We start from the raw sequence: 12,726 nt of genomic DNA on the forward strand, positions 1-12,726 counted from the left end.
TCTCTCTCTCTCTCTCTCTCTCTCTCTCTCTCTCTCTCTCTCTCTCTGTCTCTCTCTTTGTCTCTCTCTCACACACACATACACACACACACACCCCTATCCCATTGTCCTCCTATAATTCTGTCTTTCTGTCTATCACCATTCTATTCTCCATTCTCTTCTCCCTCCAGCAGTCCTGCTTACCACATGTATGCATCCCACCGGCTCCACCCCCTTTCAAGTTCTGCTTCCCTTGTGGACCCAGAGTCCTCACCCAGACCAGGGTTAGAAGAAGGTGAAAGACTGGCCTGGCCAGAGCTGAAAGCAGAGCTGGGAGCCAGAGGGGATGGTCAGGAGTCATCCTATCCCTGGAAGCCATGCCTTTCTAATCCCACTTCAAATGCTGGGGAGAGGGAGGGGCCCCTTTCTCATCCTCCTGTGCTATCCCCATAAACCTCATGATTTCCTCCCAGATGTGGATGAGTGTGCCCTGAACCGCCTCCTTTGTGATAACGGGCTGTGCCGGAACACCCCTGGCAGTTACACATGTACCTGCCCCACAGGCTTTACATTCAAGACTGAAACAGACTCCTGCGAAGGTGCGTGGCCATGCTTCCTGCTCACACAAGAGCTACACACACACATACACACATATGTACACACCTATCCTCAGCTGTGTGCATTTACTGGTAGTCTCAGGGCTGGAAGGGGTTCACAGGGGTTTCTAACTTGATTCCATCCTTGACAGAGAATCCCCTTTTCCACAATCCTGACAAAAAGCCAACTAGCCACTGCCTGGCTGACTGGTCCAGTGGTGGGAACCCCTACCCCCGACACCACCCATTCTGCTCTATTACAGCTGGATTCTCCTGATATCAGGCCAAAATCATCCTGTCTGACTTTTACCCATTGTTCCTAGTTCTACCCTCTGGGCCCAAGCAGAACAAATCAAAACCCTCTTCCACAGGAAGGTCCTTCTGAATAGAGGACTGGATATGGAGTCAGGGAGATGTGGATTCAAATCCAACCTCCGACCCTTACAAGCTGTGTGACCCTGACCAAAGCATTTAGCCACAGAGTCTCATCTCAGAAATAAAGGGGTTAGACTTAGTGGCCTCCAAGGTCCTTTCCAGTTCTGAGTGGTCCTGTGATCCTTGGAGACATATCATGTTACACCTGAGCCTTGTCTTCTTGCTAATCATTGATAGTTCCTTTAACCCATCTTCATTACAATAAACTTGAGGCCCTTCATGACCCTGGCCTCTGCTCAAGCATGAGCACACACATAGAAATACACATGAACTCTCAGGTACCCTTACACACTCATAACTTCACACTCATGTACATGTGTATATTCACACAAAAACATGTGACCCTGCACCCCTTAGTCTCATACTGCTGCTGAAGGATGAGCTTCCTTTGACCACCTTAGGGAAGAGGCTGGGGCCACAGCCAGGGTCTTCAAGGGTTCTCTTGGGCCAGAGGAGCTTCCCCAGCCCCTGGAGTTGTACTGAGGGCCCAATTTTCTCTTCCCACAGATATTGATGAGTGCCTGTCCAATCCATGTGTGAACGGGTTGTGCCGTAACCACGCAGGCTCCTTTGCCTGTGAGTGTTCCCCAGGCAGCCGGCTGGACCCTGCTGGCAACGTCTGTGTGGGTGAGCACTACTAACCCCCTCCCCTGATGGAATATCCATCCATCTGCCCATCCTCCAAACCCACGTGGGCAATGGATGGAGGAGCCCCAGTGAGGGCTCCAGACCCTACCCCTGCTCCATTAACTCCATCTCTGCCCCACAGACAGCATGAAAGGCACATGCTGGCTCCAGATTCAGGACGGCCGCTGTGAAGCCAACATCAATGGTGCCACGCTAAGGTCTGAGTGCTGTGCCACACTGGGAGCTGCCTGGGGAAGCCCCTGCCAGCTCTGTGAGACAGGTAAGCGATAGGTCCAAAGCAGGGCAGAGGGGTGAAGACCAGGGAGCTGATTATAGGGGCTGGAGAAGACACCCAGAAGCAAGGATGAGCAGACATTCAGTATTAGGAAAAACTTCCTATCAGTGAGAACAATCCAAGCATGTAATGTTTGTCTACCTCTCCATCACTCAAGGTCTCCAAGCAGAACCTGGAAAGTTATTTTGTTGTTAATGATGTTATAAATGGGATTTCTGCTTAGCTTGAGCTGGATGTCCCCTTCAGTCCCTTCCAAACCTAAGATGTTTTGACTCTTTGTTCTGGGGCCACCCAACCCTGATGTTCCCAAAATCCTGAGGGCCTTCATGCTAGTGAACCCTCCTCAGACCACATCAGTCATGCTGAGGCCTGAGGTGTGAGGCTTTCCCAGGGCTGAGAGTCTTGCCCTGGCCAAGGTTAGTAAGCCCTGTGGTTGGGGCCAGAGGGCTGCCTGGAATGTCTGAGGAGTGTGAGAGGAGATGGGGAGGGTGTGAGGCTGCAAATGACCCACTTTACCACTCACTACCTCAGTTAACTCTTGCCAAGTCCCTTTCCTTCTCTGGGACAGTTTCTTGCTCTGTAAAATGAGGGAATTGAACCAGATGATACCTCAGTTTCTTTTCAGCTTCAAATCCTCTGACCCTCAGACTGCCAGGGAAATGTTCCTTCCCATTGACCTAGCACTCTGAGGACCATATCTCTGTGGAGGGCTCTAGCCGGGGATGGGTCATGAGGGTCAGATGGAAGAAGAGTTTGCTGGCTTGGAGCTCACAGCAGAGTCAACCAGCTTGGAAGTTGAGAGGAACAGAAACCAGCTGAGTTAATCCCTTTCCTTCTCCTCCTCCCAGACCCTGCCTGTTCCCGGGGATTTGCTCGTATGAAAGGCCTCACCTGTGAAGGTAACTCTCCTCTGTGCCTCCCCTCTTCCCACCCTAATCCCAGGGCAAGCAGGAAGGACAGCCCTTTCCTAAGGCTGGGGGCCGTGAATCCCAGGCCCTGGTTTGAATCACCTTCCTTTCTTCCTTCCCCTCCTTCCTAGCTGTGTGACCTTGGGTGAGTAGCTTCCCTTCTCTGATCTTCTGTTTCTTTATCTGTCATAAGAAGGGGATGCTATTTACCCTAACCTCCTCTCTGGGGTTGTTATAAGGAAAACACTTTGTAAGTCATGAAATAGTAGAGAAAGGCAATCCTTTATTCTGTTTGTAGTAGGCCACAGTCCCTAAGGGGCTCACTTCCAAATTACATGCCCTGTACTGAAGGCAGAGCATTCCCCTGTCCCTTCTTCATTTACTCTCCTGCTGCAGTGGGCCTTCCCTTGACCTCTCAGGGCACTTTTCTTACATCTTGCAAAAGAAAACCTGTGCTTCCCCAGGCAGGGGGCTGCCTCAACCAGATCCCCCAGACCTACCTTCCTGTCCCAAGTTTAGCCCCAGATTTTTTTAGGTGCCCACAGCTCTCACCTCCATCCCCCAGTCCTTTCCCGTCCTCTTTTACCCCCTCCACCCTCAATTCCCCCCTTCTCTTGTCTCTCTTGCCCCATCCACAGATGTGAATGAATGTGAGGTCTTCCCTGGTGTCTGCCCCAATGGACGTTGCCTCAACACCGCTGGCTCCTTCCGCTGCGAGTGTCCTGAGGGCCTGACCCTGGACAGCACAGGGAGAGTGTGTGTGGGTGAGTGAGGATGCCATTTCCCCTCGGCCCTCCAGGCCACAGGCTTGAATCCCAGGCCCAGGAAAGGACATCCCAGGGGTCATGGGAGCACTCACCCATACTGGCATCTTTCACAAGTTCTTAGTAGGTTTCCTTTCTTTAGGGAAATTGCCAAAACAGATAGAGATCTAATGGGCATTGCTATTCCTCGACTTCTAACTATTCCTAGATAATACTTTAGTTCTGATCTTATACATGAGCCTTGATTTAAATATCCAATCCAGCAAATATGTATTAGGTGCCAGCTGAGTGCAAGGTCCTTTATAGGCTTGGGACAGCAAGTCAGTTAATGAGCTTTTATTGAGCTTAGTAAGCAAAAAAAAAAAAAATGTTAGCTTTTGTGTCTCATCCTGAAGCTCAAATTCTCCTAGCAATTCACATCATTTCAATAAATACTTATTGAGTGCCTAAGATATGCCAGGCCCTGTTGTCAGGGTTTAGGGGTATAAGGATGACTAAGGCTTGGTCTCAGATAGATACTGGCTGTGTGGGTGGGTGAGTGGGTATGGGTGTGTATGTGGGTAGGGGTGGTGGGAGGGTGATAAGGGAGGGCACAAGAGTGTAGAGGGCTGGGTTGATGCAGAGGAATTCCAGATGGCAGGGAGGTGATGATGCCCACCTTGGGCCAAATATGCCCCATGGTGACTCCCTTTCCTCCCCCTCTCCTTGGGCAGATGTGAGGGTAGAGCAGTGTTTCCTGAAGTGGGATGAAGATGAATGCCTTGCTCCATTGTCGGGCAAGTATCGGATGGACATGTGCTGCTGCTCAGTGGGGGCTGCCTGGGGTGCCGACTGTGAGGCGTGCCCAGAACCTGGCTCTCCAGAATTTGCTATCATCTGCCCTCGGGGCCCTGGTTTTGCCAGCAGGGATTTCCTTTCTGGCAGACCTTTCTACAAAGGTGAGAAGACTCAGGACAAGGCTTGGGTAAAGGGGAAGGAGACTCATGGAGGGACAAAGCATGATTTTTCCCATTTTCTCCTCTTCCCTTTCCCCAACATTGTACCAGATGTGAATGAATGCAAGGCCTTCCCCGGCCTCTGTACCCATGGCTCATGCAGGAACACGGTGGGCAGCTTCCGCTGTGTGTGTGGCAATGGCTTCGCCCTCGATGCTCAGGAGAGGAACTGTACAGGTATGTTTCTGGCAGCTCTGTCCTGAGAGGCCATGTCCCAAAGGAGGACATTGAAATAATTCATAGGGATTTGTGTGTGGTTTTGTAGCTACCTCCCAGACCCTTATCTTCTCTCCTCAGACACAGAGCAGGAATTCTTTTCTGTGACCCTGACCAATCTCTCATCTCCTCTTGATTTTTGGTCATCTCCTGTCCCCATAAAACTGATATCTCCTTTCCCTAGATAACAACTGTCTTCTCTCCCATCCAGACACTGAGCACTGTTTCTTCTCCCTAAATTGATAACCTGTGTGTCCTGTGTCTCCTGTCCTCTGATTTCAGTGTCCCCTCTCCCCTTGACTTTGACCAGTCTCTCCTCTCCCAAAATTCTAAACACTATTATCTAGTCTCTGACACTGACTAGTGGTTTCTGCACCTTAAGAAATCTCTCCTCCTCAGATACTGACCAGTGTTTCCTCTCTTCTTGACCTTCACAAAACCTTCTTCTTCCCTAATATTGACCAATGTATCCTCTCCCCAATCACTAACCAGGATTTTTTATTCTCTGTCGCAGACTAGTGTTTTGTTCCGTACATATTTTGAACAATGTCTCCTCTCATCTGGCAGTAACTAGTCTTTTTGCCCCATTCACTGACCTCCTCTCCCACTCCAATTACCAGTGACACTTCCGTGACCAATATCTTCTCTCTCCAGCTACCAGTATTTCTTCCCCAATGACCAGTGCTTCATCTCCCTCTGCAATGACCACTGACATTCCCATGACCAGTGTCTTCTGTCCCTCCCCAAGTACCAGTGGCACCCCCATGACCAGCACCTCCTCTCCCCCTCCAATGACTACTGCTTCTTCTCTTCTCAGATATCGATGAGTGCCGAATTTCCCCCGACCTCTGTGGCCATGGAACCTGTGTCAACACTCTGGGCAGCTTTGAGTGTGAATGCTTCCAGGGTTATGAAAGTGGCTTTATGATGATGAAGAACTGCATGGGTAGGCTGGGGTCAGGGGGAGGAATCTAAAGTCTTAGCATGAGGTTTCTTATCATGGTTTGAAAGACGAGTCCAAAAATCTACAAAAATCTGACCAGAGCAGAAGATGCATGCATCATACACACAAACACACTCACATACTCACACACACATACACACTCACATATATGCACACACATACACACACACACACACACACACACACAAACCCAGGAGAGCCCCCCTTCCTGGTGAAGTCTTGGATTGCTCCTGGAAAGTTGGACTAGTTAATGGCCACCTTAGGTTGCTGTCTTCTCCATCACCTGTCTTGAGGGAACTTCTTTTCAGTGCAGCTGGGCTGTGTCCTGGATAGAGCCAGGAGTCAGGAACACCCCAGTTTAAGTCCTGCCTCAGACGCTTTATTAGTTGTGTGACCCTGGTTAACTCACTTAAATGCTTTCTGCCTCAGTTTCCTCACTTCCTAGCATTGCTAGGAAGGTAACCCAAAGACCCTAGAGAAATGTTCGGTATTATATTCATGATTATGCAGTCACAGTTCTTGGGTTTTTTTCTCTTCTACCCCCACCCTCCTCTCAGTGAATCACTTGTAGCATCACTCCCAAGCCAATTGTTCAAAATGCATCTGTTTGACGTTTTTATGAAGAATCGCAGGGCACAAGCTTGACGTGGGTTGGCAAAATGCAGGAACACTTCTTGGTGACACAGTTCAGCCCAGTTTGAATTTGGAGATGACTTCTCTAGAGGCCCCTCCCTTGTGGCAGGCATCTTTGCCCATTTCTTGGAGTCCAGCCAGCCATTTGCCTGGATCCCTGGGAAGCTGACTTTAGGGTTATGGGATCATAGAATTCATGGCCAGAAGGAACCTTAGTAGGGACATATAATCCAACCCTCTCATTTTACAGATGAGGAAACTCTATCAATCCAAGTCAGTTCCTTCTCTGTATCTTAGAGCCTTAGCACATCGGCTGGGGGCACTGAGAGGGTCAGGGACATGTACAGGGTCATACAACCATCTCTGTCAAAGTTAGGATTTGAACTCACATCTTTCCAATATCAAGGCTAGCTCTTAACCACTATGCCTCTCATATTAACAAAACTATTATTATTATTACCTAGTTATTATTACTATGTTATTATAATAATAACCAGATGTGAAGTTGGGAGATGAGTTCTAAACCATTTTGCCAAAAATAGCTGTGCGTTCTTGGGAAAATAACAAACTTAATGAGCTTCTGTTTCCTCATCTGCAAAATAAAGGAGTTTGTCAGTTGGGCTTTGCTCCAACTTTTCTTTGATGATGATGATGGTGGTGGTGGTGGTGGTGGTAATTAGCATTTATATAGCTCTTTAAGGTTTGTAGAGTGCTTTGCTTATGTTATCTTATTTGGTCCTCCCAACAATCCTAAGAGATAGGTGCTATTATTACTCCCAGATGAGGAAACTAAGCCAAACAGGTTAAATGACTTGCCCAGGGTCACACAGCCAGTAAGTGTATGAGGCAGGATTTGAACTAAGTTCTTCCTGCCAAGTTCAGGACTGTGCACTATGGCACAACCTAGCTGTTATAAGAGAGGATTTCATGTTGATGGTAAAGTATCTGGGGAAATGATTCTGATTTTTTAAATGGCATAAATTGTAAATTGTAAGCAAGTTATTAATGGGCAAGAGGGGGTATAAATAAAAGTTTCATAGATTTAGAGCTGGCAGGGGCCTCAGAGATCATCTGGTCCAACGTTCTCATTTTATGTTGAAAAGACTAAGGCCACATAGGCCACAGGGGTGGTCAGTGACAGACTGGGTCTTGATCCCTGGTCTTCCAAATCAGAATTCAGCACTTTAATACAGTACCTAGGCTGAGGAGGTCAGTCAAAGATGGTCTCTAAGAGCCCTTTCATTTCTAAATCTATAATCCTATTCTCTTTTAACTACAGAGAAAGGCACAACCACCTCATCTATAAAATGAGTATAATAATCCTAGTCCTACGAATAGGAAGGCTCTTTGTGAACTTTAAAGTGGTTTAGAAGTGGGGGCTGACATTTTCATTGTTAGCATCTTTTCCTGGGGGCTTGTCAACAGTCTATGCCTGTGTCAGTTGGTCCTCACCTCCAGCAGCCAAGGCGCCAGTGTCTATGAGCTGCCTCTCATCTCAGATCACTGCCTCTGTAACCAAGGAATCCATGCCCTGAGAGCCCTAGGGTGCCTCCTGGGGGAGACAGAGAGATCTCCCTCTTTCCCCCCTACCTCCCAAATGCTGGCATTAATGTGCACTCCCAAACCCACTCATTCTCACATAAAGCAGAATGGGGTGCCTCAGAAGGTCATTCATTCCCCACCATTATCCTGGACAAATGTTTGTTGAGGCCATCGCAGAATGGATTCCTGATTCAATTGGGGTGAGACTCGATGGTCTTTGATGTTCTTTCCCACTTCAGACTTTCTGTGATTCTGATACAGTGTAAAGAGTTGCATTTAAAGTCAGGAGACAGGTTCCCATGACTTTGCTACTAATTAACTGTGTGACCTTGGACGAGTTACTTCCCCTCTCTTGACTTTGGTTTCCCCATCTGTAAAACTGAAATAATAATACTGAATATTATAGATTTTGAGGTGTAAGGGTTTTTAATCATCATCTAGTCCCCCCACCCCATTTTACAAAAGAGGAAACAGGTTCAGAGAGCCTATACCAGCTTCCTTCTCTAGATGATCATTGTCAAGTTCAACTGGGCAGTGTGTGCACACCAAGGGCTTTGCAAACTTTCAGGTGTAGTGTGAATGAATGTCTACTATTATTTTTAGCAATAGTATGAATAATTATAGCCCCTCGTACCTTCCTGGTCCCTGCTCTGTTTCCCAAGGTGACAACTTCTCAATTCCACTGGAGAAAAACACCTTATCAATTTAAAATTTAGGGGCAGGCAGGTGGCTCAGCGAGTAAGAGCACCGGCTCCAGTGTCAGGATGACCTGGGGATCAAATACGGGCTCAGATACTTAGCACCACACCCAGAAATAACTGGCTGTGTGACCTTGAGCAAGTTACTTAACCCCTATTGCTTTAAAAAAAATTTTAAAATTATATAGGAATATGAGAAATTATTGGGTTTTTTTTATCCTTATCACTTGTTCCCTCTAAGAAAGTACTCCTCATCCTGGCCCCACAGCCAATCAGTTGTCTCATCATATTGATTCTGTCTCCACATCCTTGTACCTGTCCCCGTCTCTTCATTCACAAAGCCACCACCCTTGCTCAGGCCATCATCGTCTCTCACCCAGACTGTTATAGAAGCCTTGTGGTTGCTTTCCTTGCTTCCAGTTTCTCCTCTTTCCAATCTATCTTTCATGAAGCTGCCAAACTGATATTCCTAAATCACTCTAGTGCCCCTAGGATAAAATACAAATGCCCCTGTTTGATATTTTAAGGCCTCTACACTCAGGCTCCAACCTATCTTTTGCAGACTGATTTCACATTACATCCCCTCCTGGACTCTCTATTCCAACCAAACTGGAATGTTCCATTTGGCTGAAAAGTAGAATGTGTGAAAGTGAGTAATGTACAGTAAGCCTTGTGACGTAGGCTGGAGCCAGCCTCGAAAGCAGCCAGAGGGTCAATTTGATTGGGACACAGAGTTCGTGAAAGAGAGAAAGATGAAATAAGATGAGAAACAGAGCTTTACAAAGCACTTTCTCATAGCAATCCTATGAGGTAGGGAGTGCAAACATTATCTTCATTTCACAGATGAGAGATTATGCTCAGAGGAGGAAGTGCATTCCAAGGTCACACAGTTAATGCCTTGGCTCAGAATTTCACAGAATGGTTGAATTGGAAGGGAGTTTAGAGATAATCTGGGAGAGAGGAGAGACAGACAGAGACAGAAACAAATATACACAGAGAGAGGAGGGGGAAAAGAGAGTGAGAGGTGAAGAGAGAGGTGGAGAAAGAGAAGAAAGAAAAAAGAAAAGGGAGAGAGGAGAGAAGAGGAAGGATGAAGAGGGGAGAGAAAAGAAGAAAGGACAAAGAAAAGAGATAGAAGAGAGGAAAGGTGAAGAGAGAGGGAGAAAGAAAGAAAGAGGAAAAATGTAGAGAGCAAAGAAGAGGAGGGATAAAGAGAGAAGAGGGGACAAAAGAGAGATGAAATAAAAGGAGAGAGAGGAGAGGTGAATAAAGAGGAAAGAAGAGAGAAAAAGATGAGAGAGAAGAGAGGGGACGTGAAGAGAGAAAGAAGTGAGAGAGAAGAGAAGAGAAGGAAGAGGGAGGTAGAGGGAATGGGAGGATAAAGAAAGAGAGAGATTTATAACCCTTTAAAATTTGGAAAGGACTTTGCAATAATTATCTTATTTGATCCTCACTACCCTGAGAGCTAAGTGCTATTATTATCCCCATTTTGCATTTGGGTAAACTGAGACTGAGAGAGGTTAAGTGACTTACCCAGAGTCACACAGCTAGAAAGTTCATGAGGCAGGATTTGAATTCAAGACTTTCTGACTCCAGGCCCAGTGCCCTAGCCCCCATGCCACCTTGTACAAGCTCCTTGTTTTACAGATGAAGAAATAAGGCTCTAGGAAGGGAAGTGACTTGCCCGAATGTCTCAGATGGGATTGGGGTGGGGGTGTGGGTACATTGGTGCAGGCTGGGGACCTGGCAGCTTGTGAATACCTGTTTGCAGACAGCCACCCCCTCAGCCCCTGACTAAGGCTGACTTTGTCCCATCTGCTTCTCCTTCCAGACATTGATGAGTGTGCCCAGGACCCATTGCTCTGCCGAGGAGGGACCTGTGTCAACAGTGATGGCAGTTACCAGTGTCTGTGTCCTCCTGGCCATGAACTGTCAGTTGATGGGAATGCTTGTGAGGGTGAGTGGCCTGAGCAAGGCATGGGCAGGGAGCTGGGGAAAGAGGCCTTTGGCCCCTGCCCTGGTCCCCCAGCTGTCGATTGTTCCTTTCTTAGATGTGAATGAGTGCTCCCTCCGAGACAACCTGTGCCGGCATGGGCGCTGCGTGAACATCATTGGCACCTACCAGTGTGCCTGCGACACTGGCTTCCAGTCTACCCCAGACCGGCAAGGCTGTATAGGTGAGGCCAGCTCCTGAGCCCTAGGACTCAGGCCCCAGGCACAGGTCACCCACCCTTCTGCCAACCCTCTGCCCCGACCACCATCCCTGCCTCAGTCAGTCCTGTTCCCATCTCTGCCCTCATCCTTAGCTCAGTCTTTCCTCCATTTCTACTGTCCGTTCCATTCCTATCATTATATACCTTATTTTGTTTTCAGTTTACCCCTTGTCCATCCTACTTCCCTCCTGATCCCAGTTCATCAAAACTAGCCAAAACATTAACCGAATCTAGCATTATCTGCGGGGTTCCACAGCCATCATCCCCCTCTCCCCAATCTACAAAGAAGGAAAGGAGGGGCATTCTTAAAGCTCTCCTTTAGGGTCAAGTTTGAGTATTCTAATTTCATAAGATTCAATTTGGTTTTTAACAAGCATTTATTAAGCACCTACTGTATGCCAGGGGCTGCCAATGGTGCTGAGGATGCTGAAGTGAAAGCAGAGGAGACCCCATCTTCAGAGTTCACAGCCATCATTTTCCCACCATCCCCATCTCTTTCCCCTGTCCCTCCCTGCTCCTGTCCCACTCCCACTCCCTCAGTTTCTCTCCCCTTTCCCCCTGTCCCTCCCTGCTCCTGTCCCCCTCCTGCTCCCTCAGTTTTTCTCCCCTCTCCCCATCAACCTGAATGCTGGTTCTGTTGACTGGACTCCAATGAGCTTCAGCCCCACCTTCTGTCTCCCACAGACACAGATGAGTGCAGTGTAGGAAATGGGGGCTGTGAGACACACTGCACCAACACGGAAGGCAGTTACCAGTGCAGCTGTGGGGAGGGCTATGCCCTGATGCCCGATGGCAGGGCCTGTGCAGGTAGGTGGCCCGGAGCTTCCCTCTGGAGGGGAGGAAAGCTGCCCTCCTGTGTGTGATTCCTCAGTCCAATCCTGCCCAGCCCATCCTGTGTCCCAGAGCCAAGGAGTCTGCACCTGGGACAAACGTTATAAACTGTGTTTGGGTTGACAACATGAAAGCATATTAATAGATGTAGGGGAGGAGGGGTGTGTGAGAACATCCCCTTATAGGCCATGATGGAGGTGACCCCAGGACACCAAAAAACCACTTCAGAAGAGGCTGCCAACTTTTCACCCTACCCTCCAGTCCCTCAACCCCATCTGGCTGTTTCCAACTTTAAATATTTATTATTCATACCTAGGTGCTAAGGTCAATTCTTTCTTCACACTTGGCACCCAGGAAACCTGATTGCAGGAGATGGGTGGGGCTGAAGGAGTGAGCATTCCAGCCAAGATCCAGATAAGCTCTTTGGGGGGTGGCAGATGAAAGAAGACTCAAAACCAATCCTCCCACTCCCCCCAGATTCCTCCAACAATCTTGTTAGAGCTGGAGGTGACCTTGATGAGGGAACAAAGACCCAGAGTTAGAATCAGAGCAGGGAGTGAGTTTCTGAACCTTCCACCTTCTTAACCTACGTGCTGATGGTTTCTACCACCACCCCGTACCCCAAGTCCAGCCCTCCTTCAGCCAGGTTGTTGGAACCTGACCTTCTTTGAGGACCCAGGGTGGTGGTGAGGGTGAGGAATAGACCTTCCCAGAAGCTTCTGGTTTCATTACTCAGGACAAGCAGTCAGAGAGGGGTGGGTGTGAGGATGTGCTCACCAAGGTCCCAGGTAGACCTCTCCCTGCTTAGCTGTGCTCAGCAAGAAAGTGTGAAAAGCCAGGGAAGGAAAATCTAAGGTTAAAAGACAAGCTTCCCATATAAGATGCCTCCTCTCCCTTCTAAGATCTTGCTCCAACTTACACCCCCATCCATGCCCTTTCTCCCAGGATAGACAATACTTACAGGTGACAAGAGAATTCTGAGGACAGACTAAGCAATCTACCTCCCTTCCCCCCTCTCCAGGCAACCCTG

General features: G+C 48.2%; 1 protein-coding gene across 3 annotated transcripts in view; it reads left to right on the forward strand.

The window, feature by feature from the left end:
* Nucleotides 1-12,726, forward strand: part of FBN3 (fibrillin 3) — a 116,781-nt gene that overhangs the window by 48,877 nt on the left and 55,178 nt on the right. For all 3 annotated transcript variants that reach the window (XM_069098771.1, XM_069098932.1, XM_069098853.1), the window contains 11 exons: nucleotides 453-578; nucleotides 1,518-1,637; nucleotides 1,780-1,917; nucleotides 2,781-2,831; nucleotides 3,479-3,604; nucleotides 4,318-4,542; nucleotides 4,651-4,776; nucleotides 5,633-5,761; nucleotides 10,484-10,609; nucleotides 10,704-10,829; nucleotides 11,550-11,672. In XM_069098771.1, coding sequence (XP_068954872.1) covers nucleotides 453-578; nucleotides 1,518-1,637; nucleotides 1,780-1,917; nucleotides 2,781-2,831; nucleotides 3,479-3,604; nucleotides 4,318-4,542; nucleotides 4,651-4,776; nucleotides 5,633-5,761; nucleotides 10,484-10,609; nucleotides 10,704-10,829; nucleotides 11,550-11,672 — 1,416 coding nt within the window. The remainder of the gene's footprint in view (nucleotides 1-452; nucleotides 579-1,517; nucleotides 1,638-1,779; nucleotides 1,918-2,780; nucleotides 2,832-3,478; nucleotides 3,605-4,317; nucleotides 4,543-4,650; nucleotides 4,777-5,632; nucleotides 5,762-10,483; nucleotides 10,610-10,703; nucleotides 10,830-11,549; nucleotides 11,673-12,726) is intronic.

The sequence above is a fragment of the Petaurus breviceps genome, unplaced genomic scaffold (assembly GCF_028583685.1).
Source record: "Petaurus breviceps papuanus isolate PSGF00001 unplaced genomic scaffold, PetGlider_PUasm1.0 103, whole genome shotgun sequence".
NCBI classification, from domain to species: Eukaryota; Metazoa; Chordata; class Mammalia; order Diprotodontia; family Petauridae; genus Petaurus; species Petaurus breviceps.